Source organism: Bos taurus, chromosome 18 (assembly GCF_002263795.3).
Source record: "Bos taurus isolate L1 Dominette 01449 registration number 42190680 breed Hereford chromosome 18, ARS-UCD2.0, whole genome shotgun sequence".
NCBI classification, from domain to species: domain Eukaryota; kingdom Metazoa; phylum Chordata; class Mammalia; order Artiodactyla; family Bovidae; genus Bos; species Bos taurus.
Genome location: NC_037345.1, coordinates 23,999,289 through 24,026,743, shown reverse-complemented (window position 1 = coordinate 24,026,743; position 27,455 = coordinate 23,999,289). Strand labels below are relative to the sequence as shown.

The window sequence follows — 27,455 nt, the reverse complement described above, 5'->3', positions numbered from 1 at the left end:
TGCTGTCACCTGAACCAAGATTTTACTCAATGTTGTATATACATATAAATTTATTTACATGAAAAGCAAACTCTTTAAGGCTATGAATATGAAGCTCAATTTACCTCTAGACATTGATGGTACCACTAAGTCATATATGCATTCCTTTCCTGCCACTTCGGCACCCATGCTTGAGCTAAGGCAGTAGAGAAGTGCTGAACACATGCCTCTGGGCCTCAGGGAAGCTTCATCGCTGACTCCTTAAGAAGAGACAGGAATAGCATTTGGGGCACCACATCCCAGCACTGTGACCTTGGGTTAGTAGCGTCCTTGTACTGGATGTACTTTTTGCCTTGGGGAAACAGCCTCCCAAGTAGTGTTTCCCTTGAGCTGTTAGAATTCAAAGAGGAAAACTGATGAAACAAGGCTTGGCACAGACTCCCTGGTATGTAACTGTCAGGACTATTCAAAGGGAAATGCCCACTGTTTTACTTCGTTATTGAATGCCAGGTCTGCTTATCACTTACAAGGATGCTTTCCCTAGAGGGCATCGTATAACTAGGGAACCTCCATCCTGGAGCCGGGTGGACTGGCTAGGCAGTGGATTCCCTGGCCCATTCATGTATTCAGTCGTGGAGAATGTAAGGAAGGCTGGGCGACAGCAGGCTGAGTTCCCTGCTGGGCTGTTACAGGAGAAACTTTAGAGAAACTGTGTTCAAAGTCCACGGTGGGGGCTGTGGGAAGACATATTAGGGAAGCGGGGTTCGGGGGATTGGTGGTGAAGCTCACATCCATCACGGATCTCTGCACACAACACAGGGGCTCCAGCCGAGCCTGGGATGTGAGCACGAGGCTCGGGTTGCGCATGGGCTCTGGGAAAGGGTGAAAGCAAAGACAGGAGTTGCGGGGGCAGGGAAGACTGCGAGGGCTCAGGGGCTGGGTTCCCGTAAACACCGATGTCTGTCCACATCGTGGAAAGCTGGGAAGGGACGGGCAGGAAGCCTGGAGCGCTACTTGTCGCTCGGGACAAAGTTCCTCCGTGTTGGGGGCAAGTAGGGGGAGGGAGGCGTTTCGGTGCACACGGAGCCCAGCCGCATTCCCGGAATCTTGCGCTCGGCCGCGCGTGGTGCTCACCGCCCGGCCCGGGCGCAGCGGGCAGCGCGGGTGCAGGCGGGGGCAGACCCTCTGCGCCCGGCCCGCTTCCTGTGGGTATAATAGCGCTCGGCTCCTGGGCTCCAGCACGCCTCCCATCCGACCAGTGGATCTGCTTTGCCACTTGTTCTGGACCTCGGACCTCGCTTTTCCTCCAAATGGACCCGAACTGCTCCTGCCCCACTGGTAAGGGTTCCCTGGCGCTGAGCCCTAGGACGCGCGCTTCCAGGCGCAGGACAGAAGGTCCCGGCAGCTAGAGAAGGGAGGATGCTCAAGGGGACTCCTGTCATTGGACCACTGGTTTTTCCTAGTCTGGATTATGAGAGCGTTTATCTCCCTTTGCCCCCGCCACCCCGCCTTTGTTTTTAGTTTGTCCTCTTGCACGGTGTGCTGGATTTTAGTTCCGCGACCAGGGATGGAACCCGTGCCTCCCTGCAATGGCAGCGGGGAGTCTTAACCACCGGGGAAATCCTTGCTTCTTATTGAACTGAATGTACTGTGAGGTTCCAGCTCATCCTTGTCCTCACCCACCTGGTCATGGGACAGCTCGATCGGGACCCAGTGCTGTGGGGAGGCCTTGGAGCTGCCGGGCCTTGATGGAAGGTGGGGACATGGTGCCTCTTGGGCTCCAGGACATAGACCTGGCCCTCACCCCCAGTCACCCTGGGCTGGGTCTAGAGCCTGGGCCTTCCCTGGGGAGTAAATCAGGAGGGGACCTACTTTCCTGGGACCAGAAGTGAGGAGCTGGCGCTTCTCTATCTGCCTGAGTGGACTGGGAGCTCCAGCGCTGGTCCTGACCCAGGAAGATGGGGAGGGGCTCTGCTGAGGGCTGCAATGGCTCCTCCTCCCTTCTGCTCACCGCTGGCCTTTTCCTTCCTGGCAGGCGGCTCCTGCAGCTGTGCTGGCTCCTGCACCTGCAAGGCCTGCAGATGTCCCTCCTGCAAGAAGAGTGAGTGTGGGCCCTCCTCTGGAACTTGGGGTCTGGGCTGAGGAGGGACCCAGAGCTCAGCAGGCAGGAGCAGGACACTGACCGCACTTCCCTACATGTCCTGTGCCCGCCCCCCACCCCCAGCACTGAAATAGATTGAGACCCATACAAGCCATAAAGATTGTTCAGTCCCAACCTCTCATTCTCGAAAGGTAAACTGGTAAACTGAGCCCACAGAAGTCACATAATAGTGTCAACAATGGATGGGACTAGAATCCAGGTCTCCTTTCTCTGATGCCACTTTGTGAACCCTCCAGAGTCCTGAGTACTTCGTACTGAACTTGGTGACCATGTGTAGCTTCTCTGAACCATGTCCTTTGCTGCAGATGCAGCTCAGGGCACACCTGGTCTTCCCGGGACCAGCTCTGTAACTAGTCTGCCTCCTCTCTGGCCCTAAAGACTCTCTCACTTCATTCGATGCTTCTGGGGGTGGCCTTCCCTTGGTCCCGAGGCCCTGTCACTGTCTTTCCAAGGCCCTCTGACTATTCTGTACTCACATGGGGCCGGCAGCCTTTTCCTTTTGTCACAAAGCAAATTTCTTAAGGCAGCTCTCTATCCTGAAGTCAGAGTCCTCTAGGCCTGGAGGAAGAGCCTGTGGCAGGTCTGCTGTTGGGAAAGGTGTTTTCGTGTAATATTATCTCTGACTTTCACTCTCTCCTTTCTTCTCCAGGCTGCTGCTCCTGCTGCCCTGTGGGCTGTGCCAAGTGTGCCCAGGGCTGTGTCTGCAAAGGGGCCTCGGACAAGTGCAGCTGCTGCGCCTGATGTCGGGGAGAACCTGCCCTAGTTGTCAATAGAGCAACCATGACAAATTTATATATATTATTTTTTCATACAATCTGACCTGGTGCTACATTACCTTCCTCTATGAGACATGTGATTTCTAGTAAAGTTGTTGACTATATTCTGGCTCTGTCTTCCTTTGTTTGTCTTGGACAAAGAGACTTCATGCCTACGAGGACTGGGGGTGGGGGTGGGGAATGGACCAGAAGTGCAGAGATCTGGGCTCTGGACCAAATATTAGCCCCTAACACACTGAGGGTCTTAGCAGGTCAGGCTACCTCTCAGAGCTTCGGTTTCTCAGTTCAAAACGAAAATGTTGTCCACATGACACAACAATATCAGGCAGGTATTGATGGCTCAGAAACTTCCATTTTTATTAAATTCTGTGGGGATTTGTGACAACCTCAGTCCTCGGTGATGTGAATCTTCAAAAGTACTCATAGGGGACGCTATTTAACACTCCTCTTGTTTGATTTCCATGTTTTAGCTTCCTTCTAAAACACTAAAATGACCTGTTTTTATTTTCTACCACACTTTTATTTTGAAAAATAAAAAATGAATTACTAAAAAATTGTTAAAATCTACAGTATGTAAAACCTACTTTAGGATTCAACACATAATAAGCAACATTAATATATGAAGATGATAACTTTTAAAAGTGTGTGATTTTTATATGTTCATTGAAGACGTTCATGAGCCCTAGAAACACTTTACAAATGCCCCACTGTGTGAGCAAACACACCTGAGATGCTGGGCTTGGCATCCCCAGAGGGAACATCAGTCTTGGCTTGGCCAGTTAAAGTGACAAGACACCTGTTTTTCCTGAGAGCTCCCTGTGCTGACCTGGCTCTGAATCTTTGAAAATTCCTCCCTAAGTCAGGCTGAAGTCCACCCTTCCTTGAAATTTAGCCCTTTGCTACTGGAAACCCACAAAGTAATTTAAATTTAGAGGGAATTTCCCATCTTTTTCCCAGCAAAAGCCAGTGTACCTGATATTCGGTCCCAGATAGAGGACTTCTATGTCTTCCTTGGCATGTGATGGCTATTCTGCAGTTTGAAGGGCCTTGTGGTGTTTTTCAGGGAGCTAAGTCGCTTCAGTCCTGTCCGACTCTGCCATCCAATGGACTAGCCTGCCAGGCTCCCATGTGCTGAGTGAATGGTAATCCATTCCAGGTGTCCCACCCCCTGGCGGTCGTTGGAGGGAATTACTATTTGATGTTCAAGAGAAAGGGGAGTTTTGTGATTCAGAACTCAGGATGTAGATTGCCTACATGTGTCCAGTGTGAAGAGCCAGCCCGTGCTGAGTGCATGGGTATGGGGCGGGGGGGGGGGGGGTGGGGGGGGTGTCAGGCATCCTTGCTAACAGTCACTTTGCCACTTCCTGACAGAGGCAAGTTATTGATACTCTGGGATTACATTTCCTCCTTCCTATAAAAAAGATTAAAGGACTCCCCTGGTGGTTCAGGGGTAAAGAATCCATCTGCCAATCCAGAAGACACAGGTTGGATCATTGATCCGGGAAGATCCCACATGCCACGGAGCATCTAAGCCTCCTGACCAGTTGTGTGGCACAACTGATGAGCCTGCGCGCTAGAGCCTGTGGTCCCCAACGAGGAGCCACTGCAACGAGAAGTCCACGAACTGCAACTAGAGAGAGCCTGAGCACAGCAAGAAGACCCAGCACAGCCAAATAGAAATTAATAATTAATTTAAAAGATGCTATTTCAATGTGGGGGTATAAATGAGACAGTGGCTTGGTTCCAAGCACAGGCTTCGTGAATGGTGTCCATTATGATATTTATATCCACACTGACATTAATCCAGCTCCCAATAGGCACCTGGGGAAAGGCTCATTGGTTTGCAACCATGCTCAGGATGAGGCCACAGATGGATAGGAACCTTGCTTATCCAGTGCCCCTAGGGCCTGTGCATGTCCTTCAGTAAGCCCCACAGAATAAGTCACTGTCCCACCATTTGAGCAAACTCAGGGGACCTGCAAGGTCTGGAGTGACTGCTAGTTACAAAGAGGTAAAAGAACTTGCCTAAAGTCACACAGTCCACAGTCAGAAGATTGAACCTAAACTACTGTCTCACCTCCTGGCCTTGCCATGCTGTGTTGATGATGATGCCACCGGATGCTGACCCTGCCTCTCCTTATTCAGAGCTGCACCGGTGCTCAGAGACAGTCCAGTTGTGCTCCTGGCTGGAGAGATGGGAGGATGAAGCCAGAGAGCTCACCGAGCATGCAGAGGGTTCTGACAGCCACCTCAGTGCTTCCCCCCAGGTGTTCATGTCCTCACCTATCCAGGGAGGGCATGGCGCCTGGTGCGGGGTGAGGAGAGGAGGCTGCGGTCAGCCTGCAAGAGTGTCAGTCCAACCTGTGTCACTTAGTGTCATGTAACCGCTCTGGGCCTCAGTCTCCTCTGCTTTAAAGCGCAAAATAATAGTGTCTGGCTCTCAGGATGAAAGAATGTAATACATGGGCAGACTGTCAAAGTAGGTTTGGCACTTAGTGAGTACCTATAATATCACCTAGTTATTTATTATGATTATTAGCATAAGAACCATTTTCCTTCTTCCAGAGAATCAAGCAAGGACAAGAGGCTTAGCTCTGGGTTCTGTGTCGTCCTCATCAACCCTGTGAGCATGTGACTAGTTCCTCTGAGAGTGTTGCCCTCCATTCAGGAAAAGAGGCATTGACCCTGGAGATAGAAGGCCATGAACAAGACAGTGTGGGTCCTCCTAACAGATACTGAAGGATCCTGCCCTTTCTGCTGTCACCTGCCTCAGGAATTCCTTACCATTTTCTTTTCAATGATTCATATTTTCTTGGGTGTATCATATGAAAAATAGTTATATGAAAATTTCATTATATGAAAAACGACCACTACTGGAAAGGAGAGTAAGGCCATAGCCAGAATATCATATGTACATTCCTTTCCTTTCTCATGTATCACTCCCAGGATTGAGCCTTACACAGTGAGAAGTGCTGAACACAGTTCTGGCTCAAAGGGAGGCTTTCTCACTGACTTTCTCTTTCAATTGGGAAGTGACAAAAAAACCAGAAGGGAATAACTCCCCAGCACTGTGAGCCTGCCTGAGGAGCCTCCTTGTAGTGTGTGCGGTTTAGCCTTTGAGAAAGGCATTCGTAACTAGTATTTCCCTTTGGGGTTACTGTGAGAATTCAAAGAGCAAAAGTAATTAACAAGGCTTGGCACACCAAGGTGTGTAATTACCAGGAAATTGTCAGCAATACTAACAGGGTAATACCCACTGGTCTTTCCTACTGAATGCCAGGTCTGCCTATCTCCGAGATGGGGCAGGGGTGCAGGGGACATCCTATGATTAGGGAACCTCCATCCTGGAGTGCAGAGGCCCCATTACAGTTGAGGGAAGCCGCTGGAAAACTGAGGCAAAGGGGCGCCTGGAGAAACGCGCCATTGTCTCTTCAGGAAAGGAAAATGGAAGTGAGGACCAGAGGCCTAAGGAAATGTGGGTCGCGGGGCTGTTACAGGAGACGTTACAGGAAAACTGCAGCGAAAAGACCGTGGTGGGGACCGAGGCAGGCCATGCCTGGGGACCTCGCGGAAGGGGAAATGGTGGCGAGGGTCACCTTCACCTTGGGTCTGGGGCACCACTCCCCGGCCTCAGCCAAGCGGGACACCAGCGAGCAGGAGGCGGGGGGTGGTTCACTGGCTCCAGGCAAGGGCGACCAGGAGGCCGGCGGCGCGGGGTCTGTGGTGGGGAAGCCGTGAGGATACAGGAGCCCTGTTCCTAGACGCCCGGGAACAGGTGGCTGCTCACGTGGCGAACACGGGGACGGGCGGCCGGGGAGGCTGGGACAGCGCTTACCGCTGGGCACAGGGGCCCTGGGCTCAGCCGGCACCCAAGTGGAGCCTCGCGCTCGGCCCGGGCGCTGCGGGCGGGGCGGGCGCAGGGGGCGGGGCCTCTGCGGCGGCCCCTCCCCTCCGAACGCGGGACTGGCTCTGGGCTCCAAGGCCTCCCACAGGACCAGTGGGTCTGCTTCACCACTGCTTTGGACCTTGGACCTCGCCTTTCCTCTTGATGGACCCCAAGTGCTCCTGCCCCACTGGTGAGGGACCCCTGAATTTGAGCCCTACTGATGCCTGCTTCCCAGTAACTGGACGGAGGGTCCCTAAGGTTGCAGAAGGGAGTGTGTGGAGTTTGATCACAGGGGGACCCCTGTCACTTACTGGTCTAGGAATGTCTTCCCAGCCAGGTTCCTGAGAGTATTTCAGGCGCCCTTGGCCTCTATTCTAAATCTGAGAGCACCAAGGCACCACACTGTCCTTCTTCCCCTCACCCAGGGGTTCAGGGGACAGCAAGACCAGGACCCAGTTCTACGTGAAAGGCTTGGAGCTACCAGGCTTTGATGGCCGGAGGGGACATGGTGCCTCTTGGGGTTTAGGACATAGACTTGGCCCCAAGCCCCGGTCAACCTGGGTTGGGTCTGGTGCCTGGGATTTTCCCTGGGAAGGGGATCTTCTTTCCTGGGACCTGAATAGGGGAGCTGGGGCTTCTCTATCTGCCTGAGTGGAGAGGAGCTCTCCCAGAGCTGGTCCTGACCCAGGTGGTGGGGGAGGGCCCTGCTGATGGCTGTGGTGGCTCCTCCTCCCCCCTGCTCACTGCTGGCCTTTCCCTGTCTGGTGCCTCCTGCAGCTGCACTGGCTCCTGCTCCTGCAAGGCCTGCAGATGACCCTCCTGCAAGAAAAGAGTGCAGGGCCTCCTCTGAAAACTTCGGGGCTGAGCTGAGTCCTAGGAGGGACCCAGAGTTCAGGAGGCAGGAGCAGGACACTGACCGCACTTCCTGGCACCCGCCTCACCGGGAACTGATTCTGAATCACCTGGAATCACCTCAGACATGACTGAACATCAAGCTCTCACTAGGGAACTGGGAAATGGAGGCCCGGACGGTCCCAACCAAACAGACTCAGACTCATCACTAGATCTAGTTCTCCTTCCTCCTGATTCAGGTTTCTGAGTCCTCTCATGGACTGAAGCACCTTAGGGACATGAGCTAGTGACCATGTGTGGCTTCTCTGATCTGGTTCTGCCCTTTCCTGTAAGCAGCTCAGACCATCCCTATTCCCACTGGGAGGTGCTCTGTGAAGGTCACGGCCTCCACCTTGACCTGGAGGACATTCTTTCTTAAGTGATGGCTCTGGGAGCTGGCTTTCTCTTGTCCCCAGAGGCCCTGGTCACTGTCTCTCTGAGGCCCTGTGCCCTGTCCTGGGCAAACATGGGGCAGGAAAGCTTAACCTGGTAACCGACAGCAATGATGTCAGGACAGCGGACTCCATGAAACTCAGGGTCTGGGCGTCAGGGCTGCTTGCGTCAGGCCTGCTGGTGGGAAGGGTGTTGCTGGGTAACGTGTGCGTAACGTGTGCTCTGACGTTACCTTGCCTTTGCCTCCTCAGGCTGCTGCTCCTGCAGACCCGTGGGCTGTGCCAAGTGTGCCAGGGCTATGTCTGCAAAGGGGCCTCGGACAAGTGCAGCTGCTGTGCCTGACGTAGGGGAGACCCTGCCCCACGTGTCCACAGAGCAACCAGGGCAAATCTGCAGTTTATTCTTTTTCATACAACCTGACTCGACGCCACATTCCTGTTTCTATGAAATTCCTGAGTGGAAATAAAAGTTGTTGACTTTATTCTGGCCCTGTTTCCCTTGGTTTGTCTTGGACACAGAAACTTCATGACCATGAGGACTGGGGTGATGAACTGGAGTGGAAGCCCAGAGACCTGGGTTCTGGACCAGATAGTAGCCCCCTCACACCCCTATTCATTGTGGTCACCTCTCATATCTTCAGCTTCTCGGCTCAAAATGAAAGCATCGTCCAGATGATTAGGCCATCAGACAATGGCAGGATTCACTCTATTGGTGTTAAGAGTATGGTTTGCAGAGAAAGTTTTCAATTCCTCATTTTCCTTTACTGGGAATCCCTGCAAACTCAGTTTTGGTGAGAGCCTGGAAAACTACTTGGAGGGGATGAAATCCAACACACCTCTTGCTTGACATCTACACAGGGCTGGCTTCTAAAACACCATGGGGGAAAAAAATCTATTTTTTTTTACACCTCAATTTCAAACTTTGGTCAATAAAAGGATTTCTAAAACTTTTTTTGAAACAAAATATATCAAACCCATTTTTCCTTCAACAGATATATTCACCTAAATATGTGAAGAACAAATTACTAGCATTAGAAATGTTTATAAGCTGCACGTATATTCACTGAAGGTGTGCACCTGTTCCGGATACACGTCACCAATGCCCCATTGTGTGGACCACGCATGCCTGGAGGGGCTCTCCTCCCCTCCTCCTCACAGGAAACAGCAGTTTTGGCTTTCCCAGTGCTACTGACAGGACCCCTGACAGGACCTTGCAGTGGCCGGACTCTGAATCTTTGCAAATTCCTCCCTAGGTCAGGCTGAAAGCTGCCCTTCCCTCAAACCTAGTGGAAATCCACATACTGACTTGAATTTGAAGGGAATTTGATAGCCATTGTCAAGGAAGGGTGAGTGTACCTGAGACTTGGTTACAAAGGAAGGATTTCATGTTTTCCTCTGTTTGCTGTTGTTTATTCAGTGGTAGGAGAGCCTGGAGGAGAAGGCGATGGCACCCCACTCCAGTACTCTTGCCTGGAAAATCCCATGGACAGAGGAGCCTGGTGGGCTGCAGTCCATGGGGTCTGGAAGAGTCGGACACGACTGAGCAACTTCACTTTCACTTTTCACTTTCATGCATTGGATAAGGAAATGGCCACCCACTCCAGTGTTCTTGCCTGGAGAATCCCAGGGATGGGGGAGCCTGCTGGGCTGCCGTCTCTGGGGTTGCACAGAGTCAGACACGACTGAATCGACTTAGCAGCAGCAGCAGTAGCAGCAGCGGGAGAGCCTGGTGGTGGTTACTAAGGAGCAGGGTGTGCTAAGTGAATGTAATCCATTCCAGGTGTTCTGCCTCCTGGTGTTTGCTGGAGGGAATTGCTACTTGATGTTCAACCCAAGAGAAAGGGATTCTGCTGTGGCTGAGTGGTAAAGAACCTGCCTGTCAATGCAGGAGACATGTGTTGGATCCCTGGGTTGGGAAGCTCCTCTGGAGAATGAAATGGCAACCCACTCCAGTAGTCTGGCCTGGAGAATCCCATGGACAGAGAAGCCTAACCGTTTATAGTCCATGGTTGAGAAGAGCCGGACTTGACTTAGTCACATAAGAATAACAAGTACTACCTGTTACCAGCATTTCTCATGGGTCCCTTTTTGGGGTCCAGGGAGAAGGGCCTGCAGTGAGTGTAAACTCCCCTATGGGTCCATGCTCCTAAGGACTGTATACTCCCATACTTGCCCACCATCGGCCTTTAGCAGTTGATTCACATTTTCGACTCATTCTACTCACACGTGCAGTGACTCCATCTTCCACCTGTTGGCAGATGGTTAGCCAGTTTTCGCATCCCATCTCTCCTCCACGGAGCCCATTTCCCTGACACTTCAGGGTAATGGTTTTCCTTGTAGCCTCTCTGAAACAGTCAGAAAAGGTCAGGACTTTAAGGATAATATAATTTTTGTGGGTTAAGGTGGGAGTGGCATTTCTTAGAGATTTCTATAGCCCAGGAGAAGCCAGAAATCACTCCAGGAAATCTGAAAGAGACAGTTTTCAGGTGATACTCCTGGGACTCACTTCAGTGTGGTCACTGCTTGGATCTGATGTGGTTCAGGCCACAGAGAGGGTTCATATGAGTTGTTGGAAGAGATGGCCCCAGGGAGGGGCCTGGAAGGATAACACGTAAGTTGAAGAAAGCACTGTAGACCTGTGAGAGGGCCAGTAAGGTCCAGGCAGCCATGACACATGTCGCCATGCCCCGTCCCCCTCTTTCCCACTCCAGCACATCCTCAGTCTGTGTCGCCTCCATCTCTACAGGCAGCTCCGCATGGAGGAGGGGGACACGGCACTCTGGTCCCCCACATCCTCTCATTGGAGCTGTGGATGGTCCTGAGACATGGAGCGATGCAGCGGCCCCCTCAGCACCTCCCAGGGCCCAGCCCGCTCCACTCTGCACGTCCAGAGATCAAGCCAGAATGGCCAGAGCACCTTCCTGCCGATGGTGCCCACTGCCTTCATCCTTCTCTCACTGAGGAGGATGACTATTCCAGCGCAAGACAAAGACATTGACTTGGTCTCCAAAAGAACGTTTATTTCCAAATTGAGGCCACAGAAACAGAAACTCCCCCTCCCTGACCTCTGCCGCTCCCATCGGATAATTCCTCAGCCTCCACAATAAGACGCCTCTTTGGCACATAAACACTTCTAGAGAAACCTCCATCTGGGGACCCAGTCGAGCCTCCTGTTTACAGCTCAACATGTTTTAAGTGTGGTGCCTTCTTTGCCACCTCCCTGGAAAGAAGCTCATTCCAGAAAGCCACTTCCTTGTCTTTCAGCTTCTCGGCTTCCCTAGTGTTGACGCCAATCTGAAGGTACCCTTCTTTATGATCATATACCGGCCAATGGGGAAGCCCCTCCCCATTGGGGTTCCTGAAACAAATCAATAGAAATTCACCAAAGCAACAGTGTGGTCCCAACAACCCTCTGAGATGGTCAGGGACCTCGTGGCTTCATTTCTGCCAAAGGCTCATATTCCGCCAGAGACAGGAGGCTGACCATGTTTTGGGCAGCCAGTCCACCACAGGGAGCTCTCATGTCAGAGGTCACATGGCCGGGCTTTTGACCATCACATGTTGGAAGCTCCCCTACCCAACAGACACACCCTGTTCCTTCCCAACCCCGCTCCATGTCTGCCAGCAGCTCACCCATTCCGAGCAAAGTTGGCCCAGAATTTCATCACCATCTTGCTGAGATTGATCTCCTCTTCTGAGGCACCATCTGTGAGGAGGAGACAAAGCCATTGCTACTCAAAGTATGATTTGTGGGCAATAGCAGCCCTTGAGAACTTGCTAGAAATTCAGAAAAGGGGCCCTTACTCCAGACTTACTGAGTCAAAAACTGCATTTTAAGAAGATCTTGGGTTATTCAAGCACACTTTAAGCTTGACTGTCACCTACTGACACTGGACTCAGTGCAAACGGGTTCTGCTAGACTAACCCCATCTCCCAGGATGCTCTCCTTTGGGTCTTTTCTCAGCTTCCTTGATCCACACACGTTTTTACAGAATCTGAAAAATAACCAAGCTGCAAGATCCCCAAATAGTCATCCATCAAGAAGTGTGCAGAGGCACAGCCCTGGGGTGTGTCACACACAAGTTGTCTATAACTGCTGATGGTGAAGACATTAAAGACTTAAGGACACTTGTGAGTGGTATTCCTTAAAATATTATAATTTAAATTATATTTATTTTTAAAAGATATGAGCTTTAGATGGATGGTTGGATATACAGGCACACACACTTAGTCCTTGTTCAAGGTTAACAGCAGTTCTAACTTTACTCTCACTCACATTCTCATATGCTCTTATGAGTGTGGAGTGAGTGGTGGCCTTCTAGCCCTGAGCACGGCCCTGTGGGTGACCCTGCATTTAAGAAGATCTTGGGTTATTCAAGCACACTTTAAGCTTGACTTGCTGATGCCCAGGTTTGGATTCTTAGAGCGATCATGGGTGAAGGCCCAAGGATACTCATTCTCCATCACATGCATTAGAGCCAAAAAAAGGTTGGGAGTCTTTGTCCTTCAACGCTGTTTTGGTGAAAGTAAGACCTGGAGAGAAGGAGGAACTGTCCAAGGTCACCAAATCAAAACTTGAACCCCGATCTTCTAACTCCAAGCTATAGTCATCAAAGGGCCATCACCTTTCAGAAAGGGAGCCCCGAAGACAGAGAAGAGCTCATCCCCATGGTCCCCCATCACCGTCTTTGGTTTCAGCTCTGCGGAGAAGCTTGGGTGATAACAAAACTCATACATGTAGGTTGGGGCTCCAGCATCTGTAAGACATGGATTCATGCACAGTTCATTTCAGCGGACGCACACCCGCATGGTATCGAGGTCTCAAGAGGGCGTGAGCAGTCAGGAAATTGGTGGCACACCTGGTCCTGAGTGAACAACAACAATATTATTAGCAGCTGCCCACTGTGAGAACCAACTGTGTGCCGGACGCTCTGTGTCCCTGCAGGAAGCCCCTGGTTATTAGCACAGTAGAGAAAGAGGTTGGGAAAAATTCTATGACTTAAGGGTGTATTAGTGGTGGAGGTAGAACTAGATGGAGCCAGGTGTTTACTGAATGAATGAAGGAATGTTGAAACTCTGAGGAAAATGATTCAAAATGACTATCATTATAGAGGCCTTGAGTCAATACATGTGAACGCCTCTGCCTACCCATGCACTGACACCCCAGAACGTCTAGATACATACAGTTTATGCACACAGAAATACCACTACATTTCACGGATACGAGTGTGCTAAGGCGTTTCAGTCTTGTCTGAGTCTTTGCCACTCTATGGACTATAGCCCGCCAGGCTTCTCTGTCCATGGGATTCTCTAGGCAATAATACTGGAGTGGGTTGCCATGCCCTTCTCCAGGGGATCTTCCCAACCCAGGGATCACACCAGCATCTCTTATGTCTCTTGATTCTTTACCACTAGCGCCACCTGGGAAGTCCACATTTCTTTGAGAGCGGGTTTCTTTTCATTCCTGTGGAGAATACCTGCAGCACAACAGGTGCCTTCGATTCTGCCTACTTTTGAGCGTTTCCAGTGTTTTTTTCACCTACTAAGAGTGGAACAAATTCAAGGAAATTCAAGTTGCTAGCCTGAAAGTTCGGAGAAGGCAATGGCATCCCACTCCAGTACTCTTGCCTGGAAAATCCCATGGACGGAGGAGCCTGGTGGGCTGCTGTCTGTGGGGTTGCTAAGAGTAGGATACGACTGAGCGACTTCACTTTCACTTTTCACTTTCATGCACTGGAGAAGGAAATGGCAACCAACTACAGTGTTCTTGCTTGGAGAATCCCAGAGACGGGGGAGCCTGGTGGGCTGCCGTCTATGCGGTCACACAGAGTCGGACACAACTGAAGCGACTTAGCAGCAGCAGCAGCAGCCTGAAAGTGCAGATATTGAAACACAAACCTATGTAGAAGAGGACAATTTACTCCCTGTGTCCCAGGAAACCTCAATCCAGTATTTCCTTTTTGTCCATCCTCTCACGTGTCCTGCTTCCTGCGTGGCTCAGGGAATGTGCAGCAGTGGCAGAAGGGAGAAGGGGCTGAGGAAGGGGACAGTCCCTCTCTCCTCGCCTCCCCTCTCCCCTCTCTTCAGCCTTTCTTGTAGCCCCAAGAAGATGTTACTTTTTCTGCTGATGCTTCAGCAGAGATGCCCATCTTGTTCCTTCAGGGCTAACTCGTGGGCCCCCCACCTGGGGAGCTCTGTGCTTTGCACTGATCATTATGCCACAGCCAGTGACTGTAATGGGGAAGGGTCAGGCCCCAAGGCAGACTGGTGCAGAATATCATAACTTCTCCCTGCTTTTTGACATTATCACCTTTGGAAAATGCAGAAAAAGGGAAAATGAACAAAACGATCACTTGTAATCGTACTGCTCAGAGAAACCTTCTAATATTTTAGCACATGTATAAAAAATAAGGGTGTTATTGGATATGTAGTTTTGTAATTACTATAATAATTTCTTTATATTATTAAATATTTGTCCACTGTATGGTGTAACAATATACACCACCCTGACAGGAGGGTGTAGAATACTTTAGTTGCCGCCTTTTTCCACCCCATCATGTCACCCTTAGTTTAGCAAGAGGTGTTGTTTGGAACAAACAATCCTTCCATGGTTCCATAATCCACGTGCTAAACAGGTGCTTCAGGGTCAAGCAGAAATTGCTGTATCGACAGTGTTTACTCTTGCTTCTGCCACTCCGAAGTGTTAGAATCAGGGGACATCCCTGGTGTTCCAGTGGTTAGTACTCTGCACTTCAGCTGCAGGGGGCGCAGGTTCAATCCCTGCTCAGGGAACCAGGCTCTAGTATGCTGCATAGTGTGGGCAAAAAAGAGAAAGAAACTCAGAACCCAGCCACACAAGAAAGACCTAGTGTGAATGACAGAACTCAGTTATGATCATCTTCTTTCCCTTCCTCTTATTGTTTTTTTTTTTTTTACTGTTTCACCTTAAACTATTGAGATTTATTAAAAAAAAATTTCCCCAAATCACAACATAATCTTCACAGAAACGTAGGACAGAGATTTCAATAATAACACTTAGGAGCTCCAAGAGAAGAAGGAGGTGGGAGAAAGCTAGGAATAAAAAATATGTAAACTAAAACAAAGTGATGTTCTCCTTTTTTCGGTGAGGAAGGACTTATGTAAAATTGGCAGCATTATCTTTACTCTTTTCATCTGACTATCCCAAGTGAGATAATTAAGAAATTTGCACTCTCACACACTGGAAAGAAATTTCACAAAATGTATCAAGAACATTCAAATGCTCCAACAGCCCAGCTTAATAGTTTCACTTCTAAATCCAACGCCAAGAAAATGATTTGAGACTTGGCTAAAGAGATCTGCACGTGAGGCTGAGTGCGATGCTGTGTGGAGCCTCAACACAAGCAGCCTGGCTAAATACCCACTAGGACAGGGACACTAAAGGAAACTTAACCCTTCGTGCCATGAAATAATTGAGATTTTTCAGAAAACAGTACTGACAGTGAGGAAATGACAACAATACAGTGTTTCGTGAACAACATAATTAATTTTAAAATTATACATAAGATATGGAAAAATTAATCAAAGAAAATATGTCAAACCTTTATAGCTGATACTTTCGGTGAAGGAATTATGAGTGATACATAGTTGCGTCTGCATATGTTCCCTTATTTTCAAAAAATTCTACAATGGTAAGATTAATTCATAATCAGAAAACGCTTTTTTCTTTTAGAGTAACACGTTTTTTTAATCAAAAAGAGATTGAGAGAAATACAACAATGAAAACATAACATTGATAAACTCCAAGAAGTGCTGGCAATAAGACCCTGAATTCAAGTCGTGAAATGTCATGTACATATATGACTGAGTCTCTCTGCTGTCCATCTGAAATGATCACAGGATGGGTAACTGGGTACACTTCAAAATAAAATCAAAAGTGTAAAAAACAGAATAAAAAAACAGTCATGAGAAGTCAGATAAAAGAAAACTCAAGCCTAGCATGGCTGGGAGTGGCACAGATGCAGACAGCGATACTAATATCAGACACACAGCAAGAAGCAAGACCAAGTACATGAAAGATCTGACTCCAGGCAGCCCCTGGATGGTCATCAGGACCTTAGGAAGGAGGAAGTGGTAGCTAGCACCTCCAAATCAGTGAATGTTTGGGGACAGAATATGTCAGCTGTAGCAATATTTTATTTGTTTATAAAGTCTCCAAGTTTAAAACCCTCCTAGCACAGTTATGCAGAGAGGTCTGGACCAAAGCACCATCTCCTGGCTTGCGGACTAGGTGAGTGAGGGCTCCAGGAAAGGAAGGGTCCTGTGAGGAACTCAAAAGGTACCCAAAAGGATCACCTCTTCTCCAGGTGGGCTCATCCATCCCTGACCTCACACCCCACACAGACTTGGGGTCAATGTTGGAAGGTCCTGTGGTAGACACAGCACACACTGGGATAAATTTAAGTTGGCCGCAGACATTGACATTTACCAGATCACCTGCTCCTACTCTTCCGGTGCTCAGTCCTTTGCACTTTCTTGGTCCCAGACAACACTCCTTTTTTATGGCTGCAGCCCACAGCATGCGGGATATAAGTTCCCTGATCAAGGCTCGAACCCCTGCCCTCTGCCTTGGAAGCACAGTCTTAACCACAGATCATCAGTGAAGTCCCCCAGACAACACTCCTGATCCTATGCTTGGCCTCATGCTATCCCAGCTCCACTGGCTAACAAACTAGTTTGCAGCTAGCTCTGACCTTGGAAGGCTTCTAAGTCAAAACCTCCAATATGTGCCCTGTGGCCCCACAGACTACTGTAATTCAGGTGAGGGGCCCCTGGGCAGAGGCTATCGGTGCTTCCCCATGTTCTCTGCTTCCCGGCACACTGGCCTGAGTTCTACCTCCCATATCTGCAGCTCTTTCTGAGGTCTTTGGTAGCCAGAGACCACTCTGCCCACGTGTGCAGAAGGTCAAAGCACCAGGGAATTAACTGCCCCTGGGAATAGCCTTCAACCGATGACTCATGGAATTTGGAGCATAAATAGCCCAGCTCTCTTGCCACTGACTGGGGAGAATCCCGAGCCACGTCTTCTGCTGGTTTCCCAGAGCCCCAGGTGTCCATGCTGGATACTCGCTTGACAGCACAGTGTAGACTGACTTCCTTGTCCATCCGTGTCACTTCTCCACTCCTCTACCAGTGTTATCTGGGATCACCCCCAAATACACTACCTGCATTTAGATCCTTCCTCAGAGTCTGCTTCTGGTGGAAACCAAAATAGGACAATGCCCCGGATGCAATCAGTTTTGGATGGATGACCCTCAGCAGGTTCCACCTGTGTGCTTGTGCCACGGTCCGGGCAGGAGTCAGTGATGGTGGCTGGGTGGGGACCTCCTCCTGTTCAGTGTGCGGGACTCACCTCTGTGGCGACGGGCCATGTTCACAGACGGGACACCAAACATCACATCTGCTATCAAGTCCAGGAACAGGCCTTTCTTTTTGACAGGGTCGTCTGTCCCTCCTAAATACTTGTCAGTGGCCACTGGAGCCAGTTCCTCAGGAATGCTCTGAAATAGATTGAGTGAAAGTAACCACTGTTAAAATTAAATACATAATGGAGGCCAGACTTACCAATTATCTGTGCAGACAAAACCATTTATGCCATGGAAACAAAACTGTAGATTTTCATGCACACGAGCAAAATCTAATTTAGGTTATTTTTTTGTAAAACCCTCTGACAGTCACAAAATAAACTTAAGTCATCTCCCTAAAATGGCATGAGATAACCACTTTTAATCAGTCCTTTGCTATCTGAAAAACTCTATTGCAATAAGCAATCACTGAAAAGGTGAACAACTTCCTCATTTTCACTTTAGAAGCCATGCTATAACTTCACACCCCTGAGTTCCTGTGATTCCTGGCCTCTTACCAGGATGGGGTAGGAGTACCACACGAGTGATGTGGCCGTCTTCTGGTCCAGCTTGTCTTCAGAGAGTGGATATCTCATGAACTATTAAAACAAAGGTTAAGCAATTGTGAAATCATAGGTAATGGCAGGAAAAATCAAAGTGACCAAGAGAGCATCTAATGCAGGCTGAAGGTTACTTTGTCATGTCTTGATGGGCTTGGGTCTTTGATGAGTTGGGTAAAATCAATGAATCAAATGAACTTTCATATCCAGAGATCAAGGAGTGCAAAGAGAATAATGTAATTGTTAACAGAAGCTGTCCCAGTCTTTGTGTGTGTGTTCACACACACACAAGCAGATACACGTGTGCATGCTCAGTCTCTAAGTCGTGTCTGACTCTTTGTGACCCCATGGACATTCCAGTCTCTTCTGTCCATGAGATTTTCCAGAATACTGGAGTGGGTTGCCATTTCCTATTCCAGGGGAATCTTTCTGACCCAGGGATCAAACCCACATCTCATCTGGCAGACAGATTCTTTATTACTGAGCCACCAGCGAAGCATATACATACATACATATGTACACACACACACACGCAGACATATATATATAAAGACACATACACACAGAGTTAGGCTTAGAGTCCCACAGTGGTCATCAAGACAGAAAGGGAAGGTTTCAGCCAGCCTAGTGTTGAAGTGGAAGGCTCTGGGGCAGAGGACAAAGCCCCACAAATACCCTGCCATGTCAGATAACTAAGAAAGCCCCAAATACTGCCATTATGATTTTGGTCCTTCCGTAAAACTTCTGAAAATGTGCTGAAGAACCACAAAACTCTGCACATAACGACTCCATCAAAACTCTGTCCTAAGAGACTTGACCAAACTCCAGGACAGCTGCAGGAAGCTTAAGGCCATGTCCCCAGGATGGCCGCAGGCCCCCTTAAAGAGCTCTGGGCTGCCAGGAGATTTTACTGTTTGTTCCAGCCAACACCATGAAACCCATCTTAGAGCAGTTACTTTAGAAACCTTGTAATTTTTGCCCCTTTAGATGTAACTCTTCCACCCCAAGCTGTTTCATCAAGGATCTGAGAGCCATCTCTATGAAAAACAAACATGCAGGGGATAATTCTTGCTCTGTCCTCCAGTGCTTGTGAGATGATAAAGCCTAACTTCACTGGGGGCCTTGATTCTACTTACACCACTGCCTCCTGTCATAAAGACAGAAGTTTGTTTCTTCTCCAGATAAATGCCAGCTAACAAATCCAGGAGGTCCAGTCACATGGACAATCCACCCCACCCCACCCCACTCCCACCCACTCCTTTAATAAGCTCCAGGCTTTCATTTCAGGGATTGGATTCAGTTCACGATGGATCTTTTCCCTAGAGCAGGGGTGTAACTGAATCAAATCTGTTACCATGTCACCTAGTGTCCGGCTTTGTTTATCTTTGGCAGAAGGGAAAGCCCTTCCTAACTTTTGAAGTCAATTTTAACCCAGGAGGAAGGAGGCTCCTCTGACTCTTTCCGTGAGATGAGTGAGAGCATGGGTGACCAGGGGTGATTAGTGGGGAAAGCATGAAAACAGCAAGCCCGAGGTGAGAGGCTGCAGGTCCCAGACCTCACTCTCCAGAACTCCCGAGCCCCTGGCCCCGTCCAGGCCTTGGGTTTCATCTGCCCACTGACGATTTCCACCAGCCCTCCCGGAACCAGCATTTCAGGATCCATGGATGGGAGGACAATCACAGAGTGTGTGGGGACGTGGGTCCCCAGGGCTACATCTCCCAGATGACAGTGTGGACCATTGGAGATGGTTTCCATGGAAATGTCAACTTTTGTATGACAGGGACAGCTGGCCTGGTCCCAGAGAGGGGTCTGCAGAAAGAAGGGTCCTGTGACCAGAGATATGAGGGGTGATGAGGCCACAGATGGGAGGGGTGATATGATGGGCAGGGGAGACAAGTCTATGAGGCCTGCGCTTTCTCACCAAAGGCAGAATCCAGCCAAACTCTTGCTTGTTGATTCCGACAATGTAGGGAACGGTGTTGAAGTTCTTTTCAGCCAGCATCTCTTCTGGCATCTTCGGCAGCAGCACTCCGTCAACCACGGTGGGCAGGAAAGGATAGGTCTGGGGAAGAGGGCAGAGTATTGTCTGTGCTTCCCCTTCCAGGTCACACCCGCATCCCCGTTTCCACCTGCCGGAGCTCACAACCAGCACATGGTTGTGGCCGGTGGCCACACGCTCAGAGCTAAGTTTGTGGACCCCAGAGGGCAGAACTCTGACCAGGAGACAGCAATAGTCAGGTGATGGGGGCAAATCTTCACTCAAATTGCTATAAAAGTATGTAATAAATGGGTATTTAATTTGAAAAGCATAATTAATATATCCCTATGCAACTCTCCATCTATAGTCAGTTCTTGCAAGCACCTCTTTAGGAAATCACCCTCACCAGGAAGCCCCCCATTTTGGGGTCACTTTAGAAAAGCTATAGCATAACTAACCTTTGAACCAGGCCCCCTGATGCTCTACTCATCTTCAGCCCAAGCACACCTGTCAGATCTTTTAATCACCCAATGCCCTGCCCAGCTTGTTGGTTCTCCCCATAGATCAAAGAAGCAGAAATAAAGAATAAGAAATTCACAGATGATAGGACCTCTTCCCTAGCTGACACATTTGGAATCTCCCCAATATAAGAGCAAGGTAACATCTAGAGGAAGACCAGGAGGCGTCTACAAGCTGCACACACGCCTGCAGGCGAACAGGGCCGGCGACCACTCTGGACCCCTCATCTCAGGGATGAACTGAGGTGACTTCTCGGTTGCTCCTTAAAAGGTTTCATGGCCAAACAGAAACTTGGTGGTTTTTGGGAGGACACTGAGCCCACCGTCTCCCCAGACTGTGAGCATTCTGATTAAAGGTCGTGATTGGCCAGCAGCAGGAACCCCTCTTGACTTGGTAATATTCTCATTATTCGTGATATTTAAGTTCTATAAAGTCACCATGACTCTGATATAGCGAATGCTGAGCTGCTGTGCTGGTGAAATAAGGAATCAGGTTCCTGAGAGCCTCTGGTAACATTTTTTCAACCTTGTTCTGTAAATGTTTCTGTTTAAAGATACCTTATGTAATATATTTATTTCTTATAGATAGTTATATATAATATTTATTGATAATGAAACACCAGTCAACAAGGGCTCAATGTTTTTCGGCTCAGGGAGGCTGCTGTTGGAGTTTCCTGTGAGACTGGGAGGAGGGTGGTGTCCTGAGGACTGAGACTCATGGCTCCTTTCCCCACAGATCTGGAAACAGTGCAACTTGCACAGCCAGTCAACCCTGCAGCCCCCAGGAGATGATCCGGGCTCCTCTTGAAGGCTTCTGAAGAGCCCCTTACCCAGTCATCTCTAGTCCCCGCAGTGGAGGTTTCTCATCCACCTTCTCCCAACAGGGCGTTTTAAGGAATGTACACAAGACTAGGGGCTGGCTGGGGACAGGGACTAGAGTTGACGACAGAGAGCACTGGCCTGGGGGCCGGGGCACAGGTTCTGGTCCCATTATATGGTCATCCTAGCTGTGAGACCCAGGAGGTCACAGCCCCTCTCTCGGTGTCAGCACTATAAACAGTAGGATTTACTAAGATTCCACATGAAGAATTCTTTCATTCTTTTCTAATCATTAACTGAAGCTTAAGGTGATAAGACTTAAAATGTGTAATCAAGAAACCAAAAGTCCTTACCTCTGTAGGGTCTCCATATAAAACAAGAGTGAAAAAATTCTGTGAAGACAAAGACAGAAGTTGTGGTGAGGAGGCTTCCTGGGAGGAAAGCTGACTTATGTGAGCTGTGCTGAAAGTATCAAGTGCTCCCTCCTGGCGCCTCCGTGGCTGGGCTGAAAGGAAGCGGGCAGGACACCCTCCCCCGGGCACCAGCAGAGGGAGCAGGTGTGGGATGGGGGAGGGGAGCTCTGCAGAGGACTGTTGGTGCCTGCCTTGCCCTCCACCCATTTTCTCTTCTTGTTCCTCCAGGCAACAACACCCCGATTTTCCTTTGGGGGAACCCCCTGTTCCCCACTCTCACTCCATGATTGCAGATATCTCTGTGTGCCCTCAGATGCACCAAAATCCCTGAATACAGGGACTACTTCAGGGGTGGACATGTGCCCATGTCATTTGAATAGAGTTCATCCAAATTTTTGCTGCAATTGTTGGGAAATAGGGTTTCTAAGGAGATAATATGTAAGACTAGAGTACTGTTGCTGTCTTTAACCTCCCCAGGGGACAAATCTGAGAATGATGCCAACACCGAAAGGTAAAAGCTGAGGGATAGAGACAGTTTCTTAATAATAGCATATGTGTATCTGGATCCAGCCATGCCTGAAGCCATGGACTCCTAGACTTGTCAGTGAGTTACCTAAGATTCTGTTACTACATATTCCTTTCTCAAGGCACTTTGAGATGAGTTTTCTTATCTTGCTTTAGAAAATCCTGACTCATACAAGCTGACTGAAATTCAGCCCAGCCCACACTTCTCTTTGTTATGAGACTGTGCTAGTTCTATTGTGATGCTGAAGCTAACAAGCCTGACCCTGTAAGGGGAAATCCCTTTAAGGATCCCTCCATTATGTGTTGTAGGGCCACAATCCAGGGCTGTGTGCGTGTGTGTGTGTGTGTGTGTGTGTGTGTGTGTGTGTAATGGGGAGAGAAGATAATCCTAGAAACACTTGCACATGATCTCAGAAGAATAACATGGACTCTTAGGTTCTCTGGGTTTTCCCAACGTCACCAAATCTCCCCCTAAATAAGGTGGATCTCTTGTGCCACATGGAGTTTTAGAAAGAAATTTATACCAGAAAACAGTTGTGTATTTATCTTTGAGCACAGTGGTCACCTTATTTGAGCCTGAGAAACCAAGATTCAAGGCTACTTTGGACTTAAACCATGGAAATAGAGCAGAGTCCAGTGCTGGAGTCTAGACCCTGGGAGTCCAGGAGTAGTAGTCTCAGGATTCCAGGGTCCAGACAGAGAGAGTCCAGGTGTTCCGGCTACTCCAACAGTTCCCATTGGCTCTAAATGTGGTGTTCTCTGGGTATCTGTCATGTTGTAACCTCCTGTGATGACCCACCATCATAGCCATCAATCCCGAATGTCACCTTCTCTGTGAAGCAGCCCTGCGTGTTATAATGAATGCTCCCCTCTCTGTACTCCCACACACCTAATCCACTAAGTCTATGTGTGTCTTTCTCCTTGAATAGTTCCTTGTAAACAGGGACTATAGCCAACTATGTCTGCATCACCCAATCTGTTACCTCCACCCACACACCTACCAGAGGTGGATGGATGGATGGATGGGTGGGTGGATAAATGGATGCATGGATTGATGAAACTGATCACTATGTGGAGTATGGATGAACTGGGGGGTTACTGGGCAGAGGGACTATACCCAGCAGATTAGCTGATGGATGGTTCACTGATTTTACAGAGACGGGTGACAAAATAGATATATAGATGATTGGTAACAGATGAATGAATGTTATAGATGAATTGATATTGGACTGATGAAAAGATACTGATGAACTCTAATTCATCGACAGATGGACAGATATATAATAAGATGATGACCGAACTGATGAATGGATGAACAGGTGGATGGATGAATGGGTAGATGAACAGTTATGACGGAACGATGACTGAGGCAGACATGCAGAAAACCTAGAAAACTGGGCTACCACTGGGTCATAACTGAGGTGGTCTTGAGATAAGGTGTGGCAAGCTTTCTGAAATTATTTGTTCTACATAACCCCATCCCTAAAATTCAAGGTGATAACTATCTCTGAGCATATGTAATGTTTAATTTCTCAAAAATATATCAGAAAGCAAGATTGGAAAAGGTAAGTTTTGATAAATATGAGGGGTCATTGTTCAGTTGTTCATTCTGTTATTCACTGTCTTTGGTAACATCTGAGATACTCAAAAAAAAAAAAAAAAAAAAAGAAAGAAGGAACATTCGCATTGAGATCCAGAGGCTGACACTGCTCTCTCCTGGGAGCTGAGAAACTGTCCCAGGTAGTTTTACCAGGGCAAGAGGACTGAAGCTAAAATGATGAAGCCTGGGACCATGTTCCCAGGGTGGGCGGCTTCTTTTTCCAGGAGAGTGGATGAACTTACCATCTTTTGTGTTACCTCCAAGAGCTCATCCTCTGTCTTGTGGCGCAGGCAGTGAACAAGGACAGCTGAGGTGATGGTTTTGCAGCCAGCAAAGGCAGCAATTTGCTGTAGAGATCACAGATGACAGCAGAATTCAAGAGCCATGCCTCTTCCCTCCATCAATACCGAAGTGTTCTGTCCCAACCTCCCTTTCTATAGGCAGTCCGTGGTAGCAGTAAACACCCTAGACCAGTAGGTCCTGGGTCCAAGGCATGCCGGTTATACTCCTCAGCCTCTGCTGTTTTATCTCTGTTAAACAAGGTGGGCATAGTGATCTCAAAGCTGAACATCTAAATAGAGGCAGCACGGAGGGGCTGCTTAAGAGCATGGAATCCAGAGTCCCACTTTCTAATCTCAAATCTTGACTCATCCAATTAATAGCCATTTGACCTCAGGCCAGTCAGTTGCAAATTGCAGCCAGAGGGGAAGATGCAGAAGAGAAGTCAGGCGCCACAATGATGGGGCCCTGGAGAGTGTGCACGGGCTGCCCAGAGCCTGGTCCAGTGTCTGACATACATCAGAGCTCAGTCTGTATTTGGTGGAAAAATAAAAAAGGCACAGGAAGAAGTAGAGGAGAGAGAAACAGCGAGAGTGCAAAATAAGAGTGTCAGGTTCTCCATTTTTTGATTTCTTGTCTTGTTTGATAGCAAAATCCAGTCCCATCTCCGAGACCTTTCTTTCCTTTAAATGAGCTCCCCCTTTTGGACCTAAGCCTGATTAATGGGCATCTGCTGTTAATATCCTAAAATTCTGAAAACATTCTCAAAAATTCTAAAAATTCATGGGGCCCCTTCTCTCCCTTTTCTATTTACCGGTCCCTTCAGTCAGTGCCGCCCCCAGCGCTCTCCAAATCAGCTCTCGCAGCCTGATCAAAACGCTCTGTGTCACTCACTCCAAGGCACACTCCTCAGCAGAGCCTCTGTGTTGCTCACCCTTCCTAGTCTTCCTAACACTCACCAAATAAAGCCATAGTTCTCACCAGCTCCTATGTGCTATGGCCCTGCCATGGTCCCATGCACAGCTCTCTCCAGGTTTCCTCTGAAATTTCTGCTCTGCCCACATCAGCCTTCTTCAGTCTCTCAAGACTTTTGCTCCTGCCACGGGACATTTGCGCAGACTGTTCCTGTTTCCTGGATATTCCTTGCTTGCCAAGTAATTTACTGCTTACCCTTCTCATCTCAACTCGTTGATCATTTCTTTTTTTTCAGGAAGCCTTTCCTGATAACCTTCCCTGTACCGTGGATGAAGTGCTCCTTTTGGGTTCTGTTATGACCTCGGATACCTTCCTTTATTGCTCTAGGTACAATTGACATTTTATAACTGGTAAAATTATGTAATCATCAATCTCCCTCCTTCTTGAGAATAGAATCTAGGTATTAGGTTATCCCCAAACTATCTGCTGCATGAATCAATGAAGCCATGAAGACTTCTCAGGCACCCGCCTCGTCACAAAGTCCCTAGGGAGAAGCCACTCCAAGCCACCATAGTGTAAGCGAGTTCACTTGATCTTAGACCTGGAGTGAGATAATACACGATGGCACACATTTGGGGCAGCACCCACCAGGCACACTTTGGGACGTGTGTTCAGTGGAAAGCGCACGGGGCTGGCAGACCAGAGTCATGAGCCTGAGTCCAGCCCTGCCCTCCTCACTCACTGACCTTGGCTAGGCTCTTGTACTTCAGCTCTCTGCCCCAGTTTGCTCAGTGGTAGAACTGGGAGGTGGGCTGAGGTGTGTCCTTGCCCTCCTGTTCAGCCATTTCTCACATCTATGCTTTTCTGAGGATGTCAGCCAGACTGAACTCTAAAAAAGGGCCCTGACAACTCCAGGAGGGCAGTGCGTGGTGTGTGGGCAGTCCAGCGTGAGACCTACCTCAGCTGCAACCTTCGAGTCCCTCTTGACCAGGGCGGAAGTGAGGGCCACGCCGCTCTCAGAGATGGCCCGGTGGAAGAGATTCCTGGCCAGGGGGGATAACACCTGCAGGACCGTGTTGAGAAGGGAGTTTATGCTCACGGGAGGAAGGGGGTTTGTTCATGAAGAGCCACACCCATCCTCACCCCTGTCCTGGACTGCTCCCTTGGAGGCCTGGGCCTGGTTCTGTGAGAAAACCTCAGCTGGAGGGAGGCAGGAGCAGAGTGAGGGACAGAACAGGCGGTGAGTGGCGCCCACTAACTGTAACAATCAACAGTATCTGAGGGCAGCTTAGCAACTCCTAGCAACACTTTAGTGGCACAGTTCTCGTGGCAACTATACTCAAGTAAGAATTAATTAAAAAAATAAAGGTGAATAAAAAATTTTAAATGGCTGGGGAAATATAAAATAAATAAAGAAAATAAAGGCACAGTTCTGACTTCCCGTTTCCATTACTCAGAATTTATCCTAAGGAAAATAAGCATGGAGGTACACAACAATTTTTAATAATGCTCATGTTGTTTATAATAGTAAAAATTGGAAACAATCCAAGGTTTCAATATTATGAGACTGGATAAACAACATATTTTTCATTCTTACGATGAAATAACTTGACTATACATACAAAAAATGAAAGACTGTTTAATACTCAGAGAAATATTTATGTCATTTCATGATGCTAGGGAAAGTTTGTCTTTAAAAATTTCTAACTAGGGCCTCCCGTGTGGTCCAATGGTTAAGAATCCACCTTCTAATGCAGGAGATATGGGTGCAATCCCTAGTCTGGGAAGATCCCACATGCCATGGAGCATCTAAGCCCATATGCCACAGCTACTGAAGCCCCTGCACCTAGAACTGAGCTCCGCAACAAGGCATGGTGCTGAGACGCCCCCACACTCAAACAAAGAGTGTGCAGCAATGAAGACCCAGCATAGCCAAATATTTCAAAAAGGAATTATAAAAATTCTGGTTATATTCATAGATGGATAGACAGATAAACAGGGTGAATTATGGAGAAGAACTAGAAAAATACAGCTCAACATGAGTATCCAAGGATAATGGAATTGCAAATGATTTTTTTTCTTTGAGATTTTCTGTACTTTTCGTTTTTTCCACTTCATGAAGCATAAAAACATTTTCCTCTGAGTGTTCAACTGTGAAATCAATATAAGTTTTTAAAATGCAGTAATAGGGACTTTACTGGTGATCCAATGGTTAAGATTCCAAGCTCCCAATGCAGGGGGCTCAAGTTTGATCCCTGATTGGACAACTAAGATCCCACATGAAAAGCGGCCAAAAAAAAAAAAAAAAAGAGGCACTAATAGCGCTAACCCTCTGCTCAAATGTGAGGTAGTTGGAGTGTTTCCCACAGCTCCCAGCACC

The 27,455-nt window shown here is 48.5% G+C and overlaps 2 protein-coding genes across 5 annotated transcripts in view; one reads left to right on the top strand and one right to left on the bottom strand.

Moving 5' to 3' along the window:
* The first annotated feature begins 1,216 nt into the window (after positions 1-1,216).
* Positions 1,217-3,025, top strand: MT1A (metallothionein-1A). The gene is made up of 3 exons (NM_001040492.2): positions 1,217-1,317; positions 2,015-2,080; positions 2,790-3,025. Exons 1-3 carry the CDS (start codon positions 1,290-1,292, stop codon positions 2,879-2,881), a joined length of 186 nt encoding a protein of 61 aa, NP_001035582.1. The 5' UTR covers positions 1,217-1,289; the 3' UTR covers positions 2,882-3,025.
* An 8,059-nt stretch (positions 3,026-11,084) lies between these two features.
* Positions 11,085-27,455, bottom strand: part of LOC508916 (carboxylesterase 1-like) — a 32,362-nt gene continuing 15,991 nt past the window's right edge. For 3 of the 4 annotated variants that reach the window (XM_005218506.5, XM_059876586.1, NM_001046018.1), the window contains 9 exon segments: positions 26,034-26,138; positions 24,124-24,228; positions 21,697-21,735; positions 19,950-20,090; positions 17,987-18,067; positions 17,477-17,624; positions 12,711-12,842; positions 11,719-11,791; positions 11,085-11,443 (listed from right to left, as the gene is read on the bottom strand). In XM_005218506.5, coding sequence (XP_005218563.1) covers positions 11,260-11,443; positions 11,719-11,791; positions 12,711-12,842; positions 17,477-17,624; positions 17,987-18,067; positions 19,950-20,090; positions 21,697-21,735; positions 24,124-24,228; positions 26,034-26,138 — 1,008 coding nt within the window. In that variant the 3' untranslated portion in view covers positions 11,085-11,259. 4 annotated transcript variants of the gene reach the window in all.

Excerpts from the sequence above, each read along its gene's own strand:
- MT1A (NM_001040492.2), top strand. The coding sequence starts at position 1,290 with ATGGACCCGAACTGCTCCTGCCCCACTG. Across the intron at positions 1,318-2,014 it reads GAACTGCTCCTGCCCCACTG|GCGGCTCCTGCAGCTGTGCT; the intron begins GTAAGGGTTCCC and ends CCTTCCTGGCAG. Across the intron at positions 2,081-2,789 it reads ATGTCCCTCCTGCAAGAAGA|GCTGCTGCTCCTGCTGCCCT; the intron begins GTGAGTGTGGGC and ends TTTCTTCTCCAG.